The sequence below is a fragment of the Spinacia oleracea genome, chromosome 1, assembly GCF_020520425.1.
Source record: "Spinacia oleracea cultivar Varoflay chromosome 1, BTI_SOV_V1, whole genome shotgun sequence".
Taxonomy (NCBI): Eukaryota; Viridiplantae; Streptophyta; class Magnoliopsida; order Caryophyllales; family Amaranthaceae; genus Spinacia; species Spinacia oleracea.
The window spans coordinates 127,944,354-127,961,888 of NC_079487.1; the positions used below are offsets into that span (position 1 = coordinate 127,944,354).

At 35.4% G+C, this 17,535-nt stretch overlaps 1 protein-coding gene across 1 annotated transcript; it reads right to left on the reverse strand.

Annotated features, from left to right (window-relative positions):
* Positions 1-5,519: 5,519 nt before the first annotated feature.
* LOC110803005 (uncharacterized) lies at positions 5,520-8,781 on the reverse strand. Its single transcript, XM_022008459.2, has 2 exons — positions 7,045-8,781; positions 5,520-6,358 (listed from the first exon to the last, which is right to left on the reverse strand). The coding sequence occupies exons 1-2, from the start codon at positions 8,337-8,339 to the stop codon at positions 6,118-6,120; spliced, it is 1,536 nt and encodes a 511-aa protein (XP_021864151.1). The 5' UTR covers positions 8,340-8,781; the 3' UTR covers positions 5,520-6,117.
* Positions 8,782-17,535: the final 8,754 nt, after the last annotated feature.

Consider the following 17,535-nt stretch of genomic DNA (forward strand, 5'->3'; position numbering starts at 1 on the left):
TAAGCAAACCATCAATAAAGATTATACTCTCTCTTCTTCCTTAGCAGCTCAGTTTATAGTTGCTAAGGCCCAAACTGTGCGTTTGTTCTAAGCTACTTCAATGGAGATCAACTGATTTCATCATGGTATCAGAGCAGTAAGATCAAGATTCTGGTTCAATTCTCTATTCTGATTCCGCTGGTATGCTTCAATCAAGATTCTGAGTTCTTTATTCTTCGAGGTCTGTTCATCCTCAATTTTGTTCTGGTTTTTCTTTCCTAATTGCTGATTGATTAGGAAATCCTGCTGGTATTTCTTTCCTAATTGCTGATTGATTAGGAATTCCTGCTGCTGTTGTTTCTAAATTGTTTCTGCTGGAATCAATTTGTTAATTGATTGTTAGATTTCGTTCTACTTAGATTCTGTTGCATAAACCTAGAATCCTGTAGGAATGGCTACACCAATTTTAGCACCAAATCAGGATCCTGCTAGTCCTTTCTATCTTCATCCAACTGATAACACAGCTAGTCAGCTAGTTTCAATCAAGTTCAAAGGTGAAGGTTATGGTGATTGGAGAAGGAGCATGATGATTTCTATGTCTTCTAAGAACAAGTTAGGTTTTTTTGATGGCACAATAGCAAAACCAGATCCTACTCACCCTACTTACCAAGCCTGGACAAGGTGCAATGATATGATGATATCATGGTTACTGTCTAATCTTGATGGTTCAATATCCAAGAGTGTTCTGTATTTTCATACTGCTAGGGAGATATGGCTAGATCTAGAAGATAGGTTTGGCTTTGTATCTGGTCCACAACTCTTTGCTTTAGAACAACAGGCATCTGAAATTACACAGGGAGGACACAATGTGGCTGAGTTTTTCACTGAAATCAAGTCCATATGGGACAAGATAAGTGCAGCAAATCCATTGCCAACATGCACCTATAACCTATGTGTATGTAATGTGACACAAAGAATCTTTAAGATGCAGCAAGAGCAAAGGCTTATGCAGTTTCTCATGAAGTTAGGAGAACATTTGGCTGTAACCAGAGGAAGTCTTTTAATGATGCAACCATTGCCTACCATTTCACATGCATATAGAATGCTGGCACAGGAAGAAAGGCAAAGAGAGATTGGTGCAGTCACACAACAACATGAGAGTCATGCTTTTGCAGTTGACAGAAGGAGGTTTAATGATAACCAAAATAAGGGAGTTTTCAGGAACCAACAACCTTATTACAAGAGCAACTATGCAGGAGGAAACAAATCATCTGTGTACAAAAGACCTTCCATCTATTTTTGTGATCACTGCAAGATCAATGGGCATAGTACTGAGAGATGCTTCAAGCTGCATGGATTCCACCTGGTTTTACTGGTTTCAAATCTGACAGAAAGACTGCAGCAGTGGCTTACACAGATGAAGGCTACACTGATGAAGAAATGGGAGAATACCAACAACAGCTCCAACAACAGCAATCATTCTATCCTCCAGAAAGAGATCATTCTCAGACACAAATGCAGCCTCAACCAGGATTTCTCATTGCAGAACAATGTTCACAGTTACTGAGTCTTCTGAACAAGCAACAAAATGACAAAATGTGTCCACCAGAGAATCAAAATGATGAAGGAGAACCTTCAGCTCATGCTTTCATGGCAGGTAACACTTTCTGTTTTCTTACATGTTCTCAATCCAATTGGTTGCTTGATAGTGGAGCATCAGATCACATGTGTGGGAACTTGAATATGTTTGATTCTTATGAGGCTATATTTGGAAACAATGAGTTCATAACTATCCCTGATGGAAGAAGAGTAGGAATACAGCATAAAGGAACAATCACTATTAATGATAACATACAGCTGAAAGATGTACTGCATGTGCCTGATTTTCACTACAACTTATTGTCTATCAACAAACTGTGCAAAGACCAGAATTGCACAATCTCATTCACTGCTGATAAATGCTATGTTCAGGACCATTCAATGAAAGAGCCACAGGTTCTTGGTAGTGTGAGGTCAGGATTATACAGCATTGATGACAACAAGCTACAAACTGATGGTGTACCATCTTCAGCTACCTGTTTTCAAGCATCTAATAACAGCAAAGTTGCTACACAGATTTGGCATTTGAGGCTTGGACATGTTCCCTACAATAAGATGAAGCTAGTGATAGATAGCTTAGCTACTCCTTTGACACATGATAGTATATGTCAAATTTGTCCTGTAGCTAAACAAGTTAGAAGCTCATTTCCAGTCAGTAGCATTAAAAGTACAAAAATGTTTCAACTGATACATTTAGATACTTGGGGACCATATAAGCACAAAACTCATTCTGGCTGTACTATGTTTCTTACTATGGTGGATGATTTTACAAGAACTACCTGGACTCACCTTTTGAAATCTAAAACTGATGCAATTCCAGTGATAGTTTCTTTTTTGAACATGGTAGAAACACAGTTTAATTCAAAAGTCCAGTACATCAGATCAGATAATGCTTTGGAGTTATGTGAAGGAGATATGAAGAAACTACTGCTACAAAAGGGAATTGCTCAGCAAACTAGTTGCAGTGGCACTCCACAACAGAATGGAGTGGTGGAGAGGAAACATAGACATTTGCTTGAAACAGCTAGAGCTTTACATTTTCAATCCAAACTTCCTATGAAATACTGGGGAGAATGTGTTCTATGTGCCACCTATTTGATAAATAGGATGCCCTTGAAGAGTATTGGCAACCTCACACCATATGAAAAACTTCATGGGCACAAACCTCTTTATGATCACTTAAGAACTTTTGGTTGTCTGGTGTATGTCTCCACCACCAAAGCTCACAGAACCAAGTTTGATGCTAGGGCCATCCCTTGTGTTTTCATTGGTTATTCACCATCTCGGAAGGGGTATAAAGTGCTAGATAAAAACACATGCAAGATTACAGTATCAAGGGATGTAGTTTTCCATGAAACACATTTCCCTTTTCATCACCTTGATATTGTCCTTCCTTCTGATAACTCATCACTTATTTCTGAATTTTCACCTTACCTTTTTCTTCCTGTTCATACTCTTTTTCTTCCTGATCCAGACACTATCCTACCCTTCACAATTTCACCTCAAATTCCTTCCCATATCTCCACTTCAAATGACTCATCTTCAGAACCTTTCTCTGCACCTTCTACTCCTCATTCCATCTCTAACTCTACACCACTCACCACTCCTGATTCTTCTTCTATCTCTTCTTCTGTATCACCTGTGAATCAGCCATCTCTCAACCCTTCACCACCTCCTATTCGAGTCTCTAACAGATCACACAAACCACCCTCATATCTGTCTAATTACCATTGTTATACTGCAACTCACTGGTGTAACTTAGTCTCCTATAAGAATCTACCTTCCAGTCATCATGCTATGGTGGTTTTACTTGACAATATTACTGAACCAAGTACTTATACAGAAGCTGCACAGAAACCAGAATGGGTACAAGCTATGGAAAAAGAGATTGCAGCTTTGTTACACAATGACACATGGGAGGTAGTTGCCTTACCAGTTGGAAAGAAACCCATTGGTTGCAAAAGGGTCTTCAAAGTCAAACTTAAAGCAGATGGGTCACTAGAAAGGTGTAAAGCAAGTCTGGTTGCTAAAGGTTTTACACAGAAATATGGGATTGACTATGAGGAGACATTCTCTCCTGTAGTCAAGATGGCAACTGTCAGGTGTATTATTGCTCTTGCAGCAAACATGAAATGGGTGATTTACCAACTGGATGTGAATAATGCATTTCTTCATGGAGATCTCCATGAAGAAGTGTACATGAGAATGCCTGAGGGAATACCTAATCCTAATAATATGGTTTGCAGATTAAAGAAGTCTTTGTATGGTCTCAAACAGGCTTCTAGGCAATGGTTTGCCAAATTACATGGAGAATTACAACATCTGGGTTTCATTCAGTCCAAGAATGATTATTCCCTTTTCATTAAAAGACATGGTGATGATATTACTCTAGCTGCTGTATATGTTGATGACATCCTACTCACTGGTAATCATCTGCCTACTATAAACACTCTTAAAGCTCACTTGGATGCTGTTTTTAGCATCAAGGATTTAGGGGTAATGAGCTATTTCCTTGGTATTGAAGTTGGCTACTTACCAGATGGAGTGGTTCTCACACAGAAGAAGTTTACAAAATCCCTATTGTCTGACTGTGGTTTTGATCTACACAAGTCAGCTGTCACCCCTCTTTCCATCAACACAAAACTATATGCTGATGAAGGTCTCCCTTATGATGCTCCTGAACATTACAGAACATTGGTTGGAAAGCTCAATTTCCTTACCCACACTAGACCCGATCTATGTTTTGCAGTACAATTGTTGAGTCAATTCATGCATATGCCCAGAATTCCTCATGTTACATCTTTGCAACATGTTCTCAGATATGTGGCACACACTGCAGGGCAGGGTATCATTCTCAAAGCTGCAGATTCTCTCACCTTGCAAGCTTTTTCTGATAGTGATTGGGCAGCCTGTCCAAACACCAGGAAGTCTATCACAGGACATGTTTTGTTACTTGGGAACTCACCTGTCTCCTGGAAATCCAAGAAACAAGGAACTGTGTCCAAAAGCTCTTCTGAAGCAGAGTACAGAGCAATGGCTGCAGCTGCCTCTGAGATCACATGGCTTGTTAGACTTCTTGAAGACATTGGAGTCACCAATCTCAAACCTGTCACTCTCCACTGTGACAATCAGTCAACCATTTACATTGGCAAGAATCCTGCTTTCCATGAAAGAACTAAACATATAGAAATCGACTGTTTTCCATTTACATTGGCTTGCTTGCTGATGTCTTTACAAAAGCCTTACCTTCTCCTCAATTCAATGAGTTACTCTCCTAGCTAGGCCTTTCTTCTGCAACCCCTAGCTTGAGGGGGGGTGTTGGTTAATACCATGCAGTACCATGCAATGCAGTACCACCTCATTAGTGTGCATCATCTATCACCTGATTATTTCTTCTCTAACTGATTTTAGCTGACGTGGCAAGTCAGCAGGTGGTCTGTTATTCTTCTGCATTCTGATTGGTTGTTATGCTCATGCTGCTCTCTGATTGGTTAGGACAGCATTACAGTTTTCTATATAAGCTTATCTATTGTATTATTGCAGTTAGTTAGTTTTTCCCTAATTGCTTGAGCTGTAAGCAAACCATCAATAAAGATTATACTCTCTCTTCTTCCTTAGCAGCTCAGTTTATAGTTGCTAAGGCCCAAACTGTGCGTTTGTTCTAAGCTACTTCAATGGAGATCAACTGATTTCATCAATGTGCAAGTTGATATAAAATCAAATCCACCAACTAGACAACAAGCATGCATTAAGCTAAAGATAAGCAAACTAGCAAAGCAACCAAAAAAGAGACGAGTCGAAAGCATACATTTAAGAGACAATTATGTTTATTGGAACATATAATTAATCCCCATGTTCCAAAACTCTTTTTTTTTCTTTCTTTTATAATACTCGTATTATAATTTCATAATTAATTAACATCGTTTCTGATTAGTAGAATATTAGTAGAAGTACTCGACTGTTATTACATATACGAAGTAGTATTCTATGAACAAAAACAGAAGATATTAGTTACATGTTCAGTGATAGAACATTTTTACGCGGTGAAAAAAGAAAAAGAAAAAGTTTATGTGCAATAAAAATTGATCCTCTTTTAACTCCGAGGCAAAGTTTGTTGTTTCCTGTAGATCCCAACAAGGCAGTTCAGCAAATCTTGCCTTTTTTCCCTCCACCCATTCTAATTCTCATGTTTATGTATTGTCTCATTGTCTCATTGCTCATTTCCCAACTTTCTTCACCATGTGCATTTGTGCACCCGCACCACCAAACCCACATTCTCCTCTTTCTTTTCATCCGACACTAACACCACCACCACCACCACCACCACTAGTGTCAATAAGTGGTTGGTGTGACCGCGCACCTACGCTACGACTACGCCTCATAAACCCATCACAGTCCACTTTCGAAACTTCCAAAAGGCGTTTCTCGTGTCATTTTGTGTTGCGCCTACACCTTCTACTACTACTGCTACTACTACTACTATCACAGTATTACTCCCTCGTCCTTTATTTTCCGAATTTTATTTTTTTTTATCTTTTTTTAGGCATCGAGGGGTTCATCGCCTAGAAAACACGTGTCCTCGCCACCAGTGTTCCACAGGAAATGGGCGTAGTTGGCAGCATAGTAAGTGTTACTCGGTTCAGCAGAAATAGCCTCTAAGAAGGTCTCTTCAGCTGCCCATAAGTCGTTCCTTGCTTGCCACAAGAAATTTGCGTATTTGTTGTATGCCTCGGCATCTTTCGGCTCCACCTTTGTAGCCCTTTTGAAGTATTCCTCGGCTCTGTTACAATTTACAAACAACCACATTGTTATTACCACTTTAAAACATACTACACTGTGCAGATTTTGGGACAGAGGAAATACTTCTTAGTTCTTATGATTCAATTTGATTCCAATTTTACCGTTTTAATTACGTAATACGGAGTAAAAGTTGGAATAATTTCAGCCGTGAGTAGCATACGACAAATTATTTCTACTTTGTACAATCATTCACAAAGTAAATCACAGATACTACAATCATACAAGTGCCTTTTCACAGTGCATTTATAACTTTTGCATAAAAATTCAAACATTTACATTCATCAATCATCACGAATTCAAGATGCAAGCAATGAAATACAATGACTCATTCACATCAATTCGATTACGTTTTAACCATATTCTACCACATTTTTAGCCTCGAATTTTCCATTAGTCTACACAACACCATTTTGTGTACGGCCTTGAATTAGTTACATTGTCGCAAACATATCTAATACGGAGTACAGTATTACAGTCATGTAAACCCAAACACGACAATATGACATGAACCAAACATATCTGATACCGTCATGTAAACACAAACACGACAATACGAACACGAACCAAACATAGTATCAAGAAACCCATCGAGAAATAGTACTCCATAATCCGTATAACTCAAGTAAACACTAAACAGATTAGTAAAACTAGAGTATGAAATTGTACCTGTCAAAGTCATGAACAACGAGGTAGAGGAACTGAGCATAATTAGCCAACAGCAAAACGTTATTAGGCTCTTGAGCTACACAACTTTGATAATGGAGCTCCGTTTTAAAATAATCCACATAATCATCGGCTTCGATTTTCGCCGTCACCGGCGAAACAAAACTCTGCATGGCTTCATCGTCAAGAGATTCATCCCTCACTTGTCCCTGCATTCTAGTAGCTTCGTCTACAATTGAATTCCATATCTCAACTTCCTCCACCTCCTCCTTCTGCCGCGTGTCCTCCCGTGTGCTCACGGGAGACACACCATCAGGAACAATCGGACGGTGGACAATACCGGAATTATTATTCATCCAACTATCACCATCCATCCCACTCCCAACCAGCCTACCATTATTCCCACCGCCGTAGTTCCCGCCAACCGCCGCCGTATTACTCCCGGAAGAACTCACTGTAAATATTTTCACCGTGGAGGAGTCGAACTCGAAATGACTACCACTGCTAAAATCTCTCACCTCTACGGTGGCAACCGGTGGCGTAACGGCAATTGCGGCGGAGGTGGACATTGAGTAGACAGTGAAATTGGCAAGTAAAATCATGACGTAAACCATGAGAGTAGGAGTGTGAGAGAACACTTGCTGAAAAAGCCATACAAATGAAGCATGCATTTCACTCTGTACTCTCGCTAATATTCCTTGCAAATCTTCGAAATACAAGATCTCTCTCATCTGAAGAGTGTAACTGTGGAGTTCTCGAATTATAAACACCATTGATGAAAACGCTTTTTTCACCGAACAATAAGTGGATTCTCCGGCTTCTGTGAAATTATCTTGCAATTGTTTCTTCTTTTGTTTGATCATTCTGAGTGAGAGTGGGAGATCTAAGCTTTTCGCCTTCATTTCGACGTTTTGGATCTCCATTAACGAAGATTCCACCAATGAATTTTCTTCTTCGTCGTCATCGGTTAAATTGAGATTTGTCTGAGATTCGGTGAAATTTTCTACGCTATTTTCGTCGGAAATTTGAAATCGGATGGCTAATTTCTGAAGTTTTCTGGAGAATTCTTCGTCGGAAGAAGTGTCGAAGTTTGCGCTACAAGCTCTACGGATGGTGGGGAGGGAAGAAGGTCTCTGTTTTGGCTTAAACTCAAAAGAACGTGTTCTGTTTATCTTGGAAGACGACGACGTCGTTCCAAGAAAAGTAGATCGGTATAGCAAAACGGCGTCGTTTGATTTCTTTGGTGACATGGTGGTCGGAGAATGAGGAAATTGCAGACACGGCGCTGCCACCGCCATCTCTTTCCTTACAAATTTTCTCTCTCCTCCAATAACAATTCAACAAACTGATGAATCAAAAAACAAATTCTACAAAAGAAAATCCGAGAAACAAATTGAAGAGTGAGATTTAGAAAAAGAAACTTTCAAACTTCGAGCTTAAATTAAATTAAATGTTCTATAAAATAATTTAATTTCCTGGCACTTTAATCATTAGTTAAGCCAGGAAATTCGGATCGAAATGCGCAGTTCAATGTGGTTCACTAACCCAAATATTGAAAAAATTAATTTATGAGACTAGAAAATAAATCAATATTGTTGAAATATATTGAGGAATTTTGGTAAATAAATGGTCGGCGAAAAACTGGTGGTCGGTGAGTGTTTTCCGGCGAGGGAGTGAAGTGAGGAGAGAGAAAGGAAAAGGGGATCTTTCCTTATTTTATTTATGAACACACGGAGAAATGAAGGAATCTTTGTGTATATATATAGGGGGAACATGAGACACACAGCCGTATTAAAAAATCTTTTAAGAAATAAAAGGCAAAATTAAATAAACATAAATTGAATAAAACAATTTATTCAAAAAAGAAAGAATAAAGACAAAAGTTTGTATACGTAGAACGTAGAAGAGTATAAATCGTATACGGAGTAATTACGATACCGTACAGGCGTACTGTATAATTTAGGAAAAGTGTGTGAGTGTATTTATGTAGTTGCGGTCAAAAAAATTTAAAGGGAAATTCTGATGCTTTTACGTAATTCTAAGGGAGGTGTTAAACATTTTTGGTTTGGTAATGATTTCTTTCACGAATTCAATTAGCTTGTTATTTGTACTCCGTATTGTAAAATATGATACAGTATTGAAAGAAAATTATTCTATTTTGTGTAACTTTTAAAAAAAATAACTATAAAATTATAAAAACGAGTACTCTGTACGTAATAGGTTATATATTTAATTAATTCAAAGCTATATTGTGAGTTATCAAAATACCATGGAGTATTTGTCCATGAGATATATATGCGTCGGGTTTAACTTACATTTTTTTATTAGTATAATAAAAAGCCGTTTACCCAATCTAATTATTTACATATTTTTTACTACCTTAATAAATCCAACTTTTTGTTTTATGATTTATATTGAATTATTAAATTCATTATCTCTGCAATACTTATGTTGATATTGAATTAAATTTATTGTCTCTGTAATACTTATATTGATTTTAAAAGACGATGTAATACTCATGTTAATTTTAAAAACTGATAACAGAAATCTAGAACCTAGCTAGCTTTTCTGATTTTTATATTTTTGTTTTTAGTTTCTTAAAGAAGCAAAAACTAAAAACATGAATCTGAACGGTCGATTGTAAGTTATTCGTATACTAAAAGGTTGAGATCGGTCACAACTATTTTGAGGCTAGCCAAATCACTCTCTTATACTTATACAAAGTAGGGTGATGATAAAGGTCGCAAGTTGCGACAACATTTAGTTGTCGCAATCTTACATGTCGGAGTTTAATTGGTACATATAGGCGCCACGTAGGATATGAGTCATCATAATATTTTTACTATCAATGCAAAAAATTTACTATGAAAATATGTAAATAAGGTAATCGATATAAAAAAAGAAACAAATTAGAATATTAAGATTTTCCTACTTTTATTTTAAACATGTATAATAGGATATATAAGTTAAATATTTTAGATTCCAATTTAAATCATGACACATAATCATGACATGTTATCATTGTGACACGGCTTAAAGGTCGCATGTTGCGACCTTTATCATTTTCGTACAAAGTATATGCACAATTGGAAGGCGTCGTATATATTTAAGTTATTTAATTACATGTATTTGTACTATGTATGTAGTACGGAGTATTACTTTTTTAAATATTATGGATTGTCAATATTGAAATTATGGGTGATTGAACAATGTATGATTAGTGAGTATTATACTTCTATGTGATTGTTTTATTTAACAGAAGATCATAACACATGGTATATATGTAAGTAGAATCGGGTACCAAAACATTGAAGTAAAGCAATAAGTCAAGGAAATTCTCAACTTTGCATTACTTTACATAATTTTTCATGATAAAGTTGTAAACGGAATGCATATTCGACAAGAAAATAAATTAATTCCCAAGTTCCCACCATCATTTTCTTGCTATTGGACTTAATTATTATAATTAAGAGCATTTCGTCTTTTGTTCATATGTTCATACAGAGCGTTAAACATAAAATGCATAGTAATTAACATACTTTGCATGTCCTTACATATGAACAGGCCTTTTAAAAAAATCTCAATACATTCGGTGCCTGATTCATATTTTTAAAATTATGTACCACGTACAGTTCATATTTTATTATCTTTAATTAATAACACTAAGTTTTTAATTAAAGTGTTCAATTCATTAAAATCTAAAGGCATTTTACTATTCTAGCTAGATATTTTAGGTAAACATATATGCTTGTACACCAAATTATTGAGGAGTCAGCATACACATAGTAAAAAAAACATAGAATGTACGGAGTATATATTATCTAAAAGTACATATAAAAAATTACCGTAAATGTAACTTTCTGATCCGTATTGTTTTCTGAACGGAGGGAGAAAGTTATTATTATTGCCACGCTTAATTAAGTATTTAATTAAATACGTAGTGTAATTCTTCTTTAATAAAAAGTACACCAAAGGTTACCATGGTGAAAATTAACGAAATTAGGCGTGCATCCTATCCAGTCATATACTTCGTATATACTACTACTACGGTATTACTATTTGTTCATCAATTGATGTGTGTACACAGTTTGTGTAAGCTTAGCTACTACAGTATATTACGTGCAAATTAAACAAATGTGATGCATGCATGCAACGGGCAATAACCGTACCTCAGCTCTTACTTATGCTTATCCTAATATTTGGGGAGGAATCATTAATTATACATAGGGGAATCAAAATATAACATACGAGTTTTATAACCATGTGAAACAAAAATAAAATTGGAAAAAAAACAAGTATAAACTAAAGAAGCAAAATTTTCCTTGTACTATATATATATGTCTATATCTCTAACAATTTCTAACTTTCAGCGTAAATTTAACACTTGAACGAATTAAATTTCCGTAATACATATGATTTTTTTTAAAAAACATACCATGGGGGAGGTCATGATCCCACCAACCCCCCTTAATTGCACCCGGCAATATTTTTCAGTTTTATTAGATTGAATTTAATTTAAATGTGTATCTATTACATTAAACTAAAACAAACAACATGAGTGACACATGTCACTTTTTGGTGCAAAATTTTTCCGCTAAATTTTCTTCTCTAAAAATATATCTACTTTGTTTCTTTTTTATTTTCTATCTTTTTTTATAGATTGTTTACATATGAAAAAAAAAATGAAATAATATAAAATATGACAACTAATAGATATCATATTATCACATAATAATAATTTGTTTAAAATAATTTTAGTAATATTTTAGTCAAATTAACATATTAAGCATATAACATATGTAATACGTTTTCCCTCAACAACAAAAAAAAACATATGTAATACGTAATAGGACCAAAATTATATAAAATGATTAAATGAGTATGTAACTGATTTATTTATTACGCATTTGCTTTAAGAGGAGAAATATACCAACTAAACATTTAATACAAAAAATGATCAAATAATAATTTTAAAAATTCGAATTTAATCTAACTTTTTTTAATAAAGGTAAGAGGAAGAAGAACATTAGGGGACTTTCATTATATTTAAAAAGAGTAAAAAAAGGGAAAAAAAATAAAGGCCTTAATCGCGGTCCTAAGCCACCAAGATAAGATCTATTTTGAATTTAGACGTGTTCGGTGTTTAGATTCTTAGTTTCTTACTCATTTTGTGACGGAGTGTACGTACTTTAAGTATCATCATCATGTACTCGCATCCGTACGTAGTACGTATGGTTTGCGCGCTTAGGAAATTGAATTTGGTTTTAGAAATAAAAGATGAAAGTTAACGTTGCATATAGCTTTGATTCTCTGTTGTTGATGTCTGATTCTGCTATCTAGTATGATTTCCACATCGATCAACTTGGTTTTATGGCAATTGGCAAAAACTACGGGAAATGTATCATTATTTTTATTCTAATTAAAACACATGCCCAACGTGATTGAGCTAATTTTCTTGATTAATGATTCTAACTCTTTTTTTAAAAAAAAATTACTCCTTGTTATTTTTCCATTTCACGATCGATTAAGATATAATAATTCCCATACAATTTCAAAATAAATACAATATTTCCGTGGGATGGTTTAGCCGCCGTTAAGGTTATAATCCAAGCGGAAGATATATATGGATGTACGTACTATAAACAGTAAATATTTAGGAATGAATAAAGTTAGTTAAAAGTTAAAACGACACTTGTTTATTTATTTTGAGCGGAGGGAGTAACGGATAGTACAAAGTATGCAATAACTTTTTATATTTTGATGAGCAAAATTCGTAAAATATTAACAAGTGCATCTGTCAAACTATTACAAATACGGAGCACTTAAATATATACCATGATATTTTTTTTTATGGGAAAATACTTAATTTGTACGGAGTGTCAACTTATATAGAAATGATTAATTATAATATCTTGAAGAACAATAACGGCAAAAATAAATCTTAATAAATATTCGTTTCATTTTCCCATTCATTAAATAAGTAGGTATTTTGTCTTGATATTCCTCTGACTTAAAAGATGTAATATTGGCAGTAATAAAATACAGAAAGATATGTATAGAAAAAACACAAAATGTCTAAGCAGCTGGCTGCTAAGGAACTAACGGTGGAGAATAGATTGTTAACTGGTAAGTCAGGGTAAGGGTCAGGGTCAGGGTCATGCTCGTGGGGCTATGCCCAAACTCAAACTCATTTGAGAACAAGTAGCGCATTAAATAATACACCATTTGTAAACTCTCGAAGAAGATTAGTTCACTCGTTGAATACGGTGGAAACTCCTCGTAGTAAAAGAAAAAATACGTCCTCCACTTAATTAATGGACTTGTGGGTGTTTGGGATCTTGTAATCTTGTTTGATTCATTTTGTTAATGGCAGATCTTAAATGATTTTACAAGGGATTTTAGAAGAATTAAGCAATATATTAAATAATTTATATAATTATACACAAATGTACGTGGACATAACTAAAAATACACTACGGAATTTTTTTGTCCTGGTAGCCGGTCCACCCAAGCCATACGTCTCGATATATTTTTTCGAGTCTACTTTTTATACCTTTTATGATTATAAAATGAGAGATGATATTAACGTTCAAATATACAGCGTCAAGCATAAAAAGGTAAATGTAATCATTAAATCGAAACGAAGCGAGTATTCCGTAAAAAGCTAAACTACTTGTTGATTAACTGATCAATGTGAAATTACTCAAATTAGTCATTGCTTTAGTTACCTAGCTTGTTGATATCATCACATATTCACGTGACTACGTTCTTCGCGGGTCTAGTATGATTTAAACTTTTTACTCTGTAATTTCTTGTCTAGTCTAATACTTCATCCGTTCCACAATAGATGCGTCGTTTCTCATTTGCACGTATGCCAACACGCTTTTTTAAGCATAAATATCTCTAAACGCGTTTAAGTAAAATTTATAAAAAGTTGATATTTGGAATCCTTGTATTAATACGAATTTAACAAGATCTCATTTGACTATGTTTTTTCTTACACAACAGTGAAATAATGATTGTCAAAGTTGATTGATGAATAGTGGGGAAATGAGAAACGATGCATCTATTGTGGATCGGAGGAAGTACAAAGTACCAAATTTTATTTGGTATGGGTTTGATCCGATGTCATGATTTGACTATATTTTGTTAACCATGTTTGTACGGTAATATCAATATTAACCATGTAAGAAAACATTAAAAAGTTTAGATATCTAATTTTTCACAACTTTTATAAGATACGAAACTAAAAATACATAGCAATAAGCAAACGAAAGAATAAAGTTCAATCTGATTTGATTTTAACCAGAATAAAGTGATGAGAACATAGTGTAGCTACTTTTAAGTGGTCACTACCTCATTGCTAATTTGCTACTCCCTCCGTCCCGGAATATTTGACTTGTTTTCTTTATTGGGCCGTCCCTTAATACTTGACCTGTTTCTAAAAATGGAAATATTCTAACAATATTATATTATTTCTCACTCCACCTCTATTGACCCACCTACCCCCTACTCCATACAAAAAATAATTAAAAATTCAACCCCTACTCTCCCCCAACCCCACCTCTTAACCCACCTCCCACTAACTACATTAAAATAATACCCCACTATCAACTACTACCTATTAAATTAAATAAGTCATTTTAAAGTCCTTAAACTCTGTACCGATCAAACCGGATCGAGTATTCCGGGACGGAGGGAGTATATCTAAACTTTGCACGAAACTCTAGCTAGATGCCTAGTCCATTGACTCCCTAGCCCTAAGTGATAGAGTATTTCCTTGTGGTTTACTCCCTCCGTCCCGGAATACTTGACCTGTTTTCCTTATCGGGCCGTCCCTTAATACTTGACCTGTTTCTAAAAATGGAAATATTCTAACAATATTATATTATTTCTCACTCCACCCCTATTAACCCACCTACCCCTACTCCATACAAAAAATAATTAAAAATTCAACCCCTACTCTCCCCCAACCCCACATCTTAACCCACCTCCCACTAACTATATTAAAATAATAGCCCACTATCATCTACTACCTATTAAATTAAATAAGTCAATTCAAGTCCCTTAAACTCTGTGCCGGTCAAACCGGATCGAGTATTCCGGGACGGAGGGAGTATGTTTGAAATTTGAATGACAAGGTATTTGTACATACAAGTATAGATTGCCGTCTCGGAAATTTGCATTGCATCATGCAAGATTGAGGTGGTACTTATACTTGGTAGATTAAATATACGCTTCCCAGTCAGATCATAGGTGAAGGTTTAAATTTCACATTTTGTAAATGGTGGCGTATCTTGGTCAAAAAATTACGAGGGACCAAGGTTTGAAATTTTAACATTGTACTGTATACAGATGCATTCAATTCATATGTGATCAGCGTGTATCATTTTATATGCAAATATTAAATTTGTTTATTTAATAACTTTTAAAAACTTATCAGGAGCTTGACCTCAAATAGCCTCGTTAGAAGATCCTCCCTAATGATAAATTGTTTCACACCCTTTAAGTTTTATACTACGAAGTATGCATTTCCAATGCATTATGCATTGTTGAAACCATGAACAATATACAACTATACACCAATAAACATTTGTAGAATGGGGCCAGAGATGAAATGTGGGTCCGAAATGTTTAGGCCCAGTAAAAACAGAAACGAAGTCCATACTCCATGAGTATATGACTCTATGGTCAGGAATTCAGGATATTATCAAATTACTCCCTCCGTCCCGGAATACTCGACCCGGTTTGACCGGCACAGAGTTTAAGGAACTTGAATTGACTTATTTAATTTAATAGGTAGTAATTGATAGTGGGGTATTATTTTAATGTAGTTAGTGGGAGGTGGGTTAAGAGGTGGGGTTGAGGGAGAGTAGGGGTTGAATTTTTAATTACTTTTTGTATGGAGTAGGGGGTAGGTGGGTTAATAGGGGTGGAGTGAGAAATAATATAATATTGTTAAAATATTTCCATTTTTAGAAACAGGTCAAGTATTAAGGGACGGCCCGATAAGGAAAACAGGTCAAGTATTCCGGGACGGAGGGAGTAGTAAATTACGGTATCAAGTATCAAGTATCAAGTATCAACTCCTTGGTTGTGTTCAGTTGAGTGCAACATTAACGGTTTCCCATTTCCAAGAGGTCAATTTCAATCTAGCTCTGGCCCCCATTCCCCATTTCCCCTCTTTAGCTATTTTCCTGAGTTTTTATGGTTTTTGTTACGGATTTTTCATGAAATACCCCCGAATTTTGGCGTAATTCACAAAATGCCCCTCGACTTTCAGAAATTCACCAAATGCCCCTCACAAATGACTTAATACCCAAAATACCCTTACTAATGATGCGCCGTTAGTCCTCCGTTAACCTAATTTTCAAATTCACCAAATACCCCTATTTTAATACTTATTTCACCAAATACCCTTATTCAGAAACTTAATTCACCAAATACCAATAACTTAAAATTACTCATTTTGATGCTCAACGGCTAGTTTTTGTGTTTGAAAATTAGCCGTTGCTTATTGTTTGCTTATAAATACTCTTTTTCTGACGGTTTATTGTAGTTTTCCTATTATTTTGTTAATTTCATATCATTTTTGTCATGAGTTTTCTTTCAAAATCATCATCCACACCCAATGAGTCCACATATGTAAGAGTCCCAAATAAATTTTGTTATCATGGGAGAAAATTTGACATCCGAATATCTGATACAACACTCAATCTGAAGCTCCGGTACAACATTAAAACAGAAAACACTCCTAAAAACACCTCAAAACGTCGCAACTCTTCAAGAAAATAGCTACTTCTTTTGTACCTTATTCTTTATGTGACCAATTAATTATATTTACCACGCAATCGGAAGGTATTCCTTTTTCAATATGGGAAATATCTTTAACATATGCAAACAGATTAAAAATAAAGCTCTTATTAATTTTATTCTAACGCATATGTTCCAGCTACCTCGGCTTCTATTGCTTCCATGCCACATATTTAACGTTAACTCCCTTTTGTCTCTTGTCTCTACTGCCTCCAAACATCTTTCTTCAATCTCCTAACTTTCTCTCGACCTTACAGTCGAGGCATAAAGGTTTTCCCACTTTTCTTTTGAGCTAGGTCCTATTGACATGGTCAGATTTATGGACAAATGTCTATTTTTGGATTTGAGGGAACAAGAAAAAAAAAATGAAACTAAGGTATGTTCCAAAGCTCATGAACCAGTGAAAAAACATGAATCTTGGCACAAAGATTTGCCTCCAAACTCAAGATTTTCACATCATGAATCCAAGTTGAAATCGAGGTTGTGATAAAAATGTATGTGTTATTGAACTTGATTTCTTAGTTTCTTTACCATTCGGACAATAAGAAAATTAAGGTGTTAGCTTTAGATTGAATTACTCCAGCTTCACTTACATAAGATCCCTTTGAAAATGGGGTTTTTTGGCCTTTTGCTCAGCTAAAGTGCATTGTCTTTACTGGATGAGGCCTGAACTTATTGGAT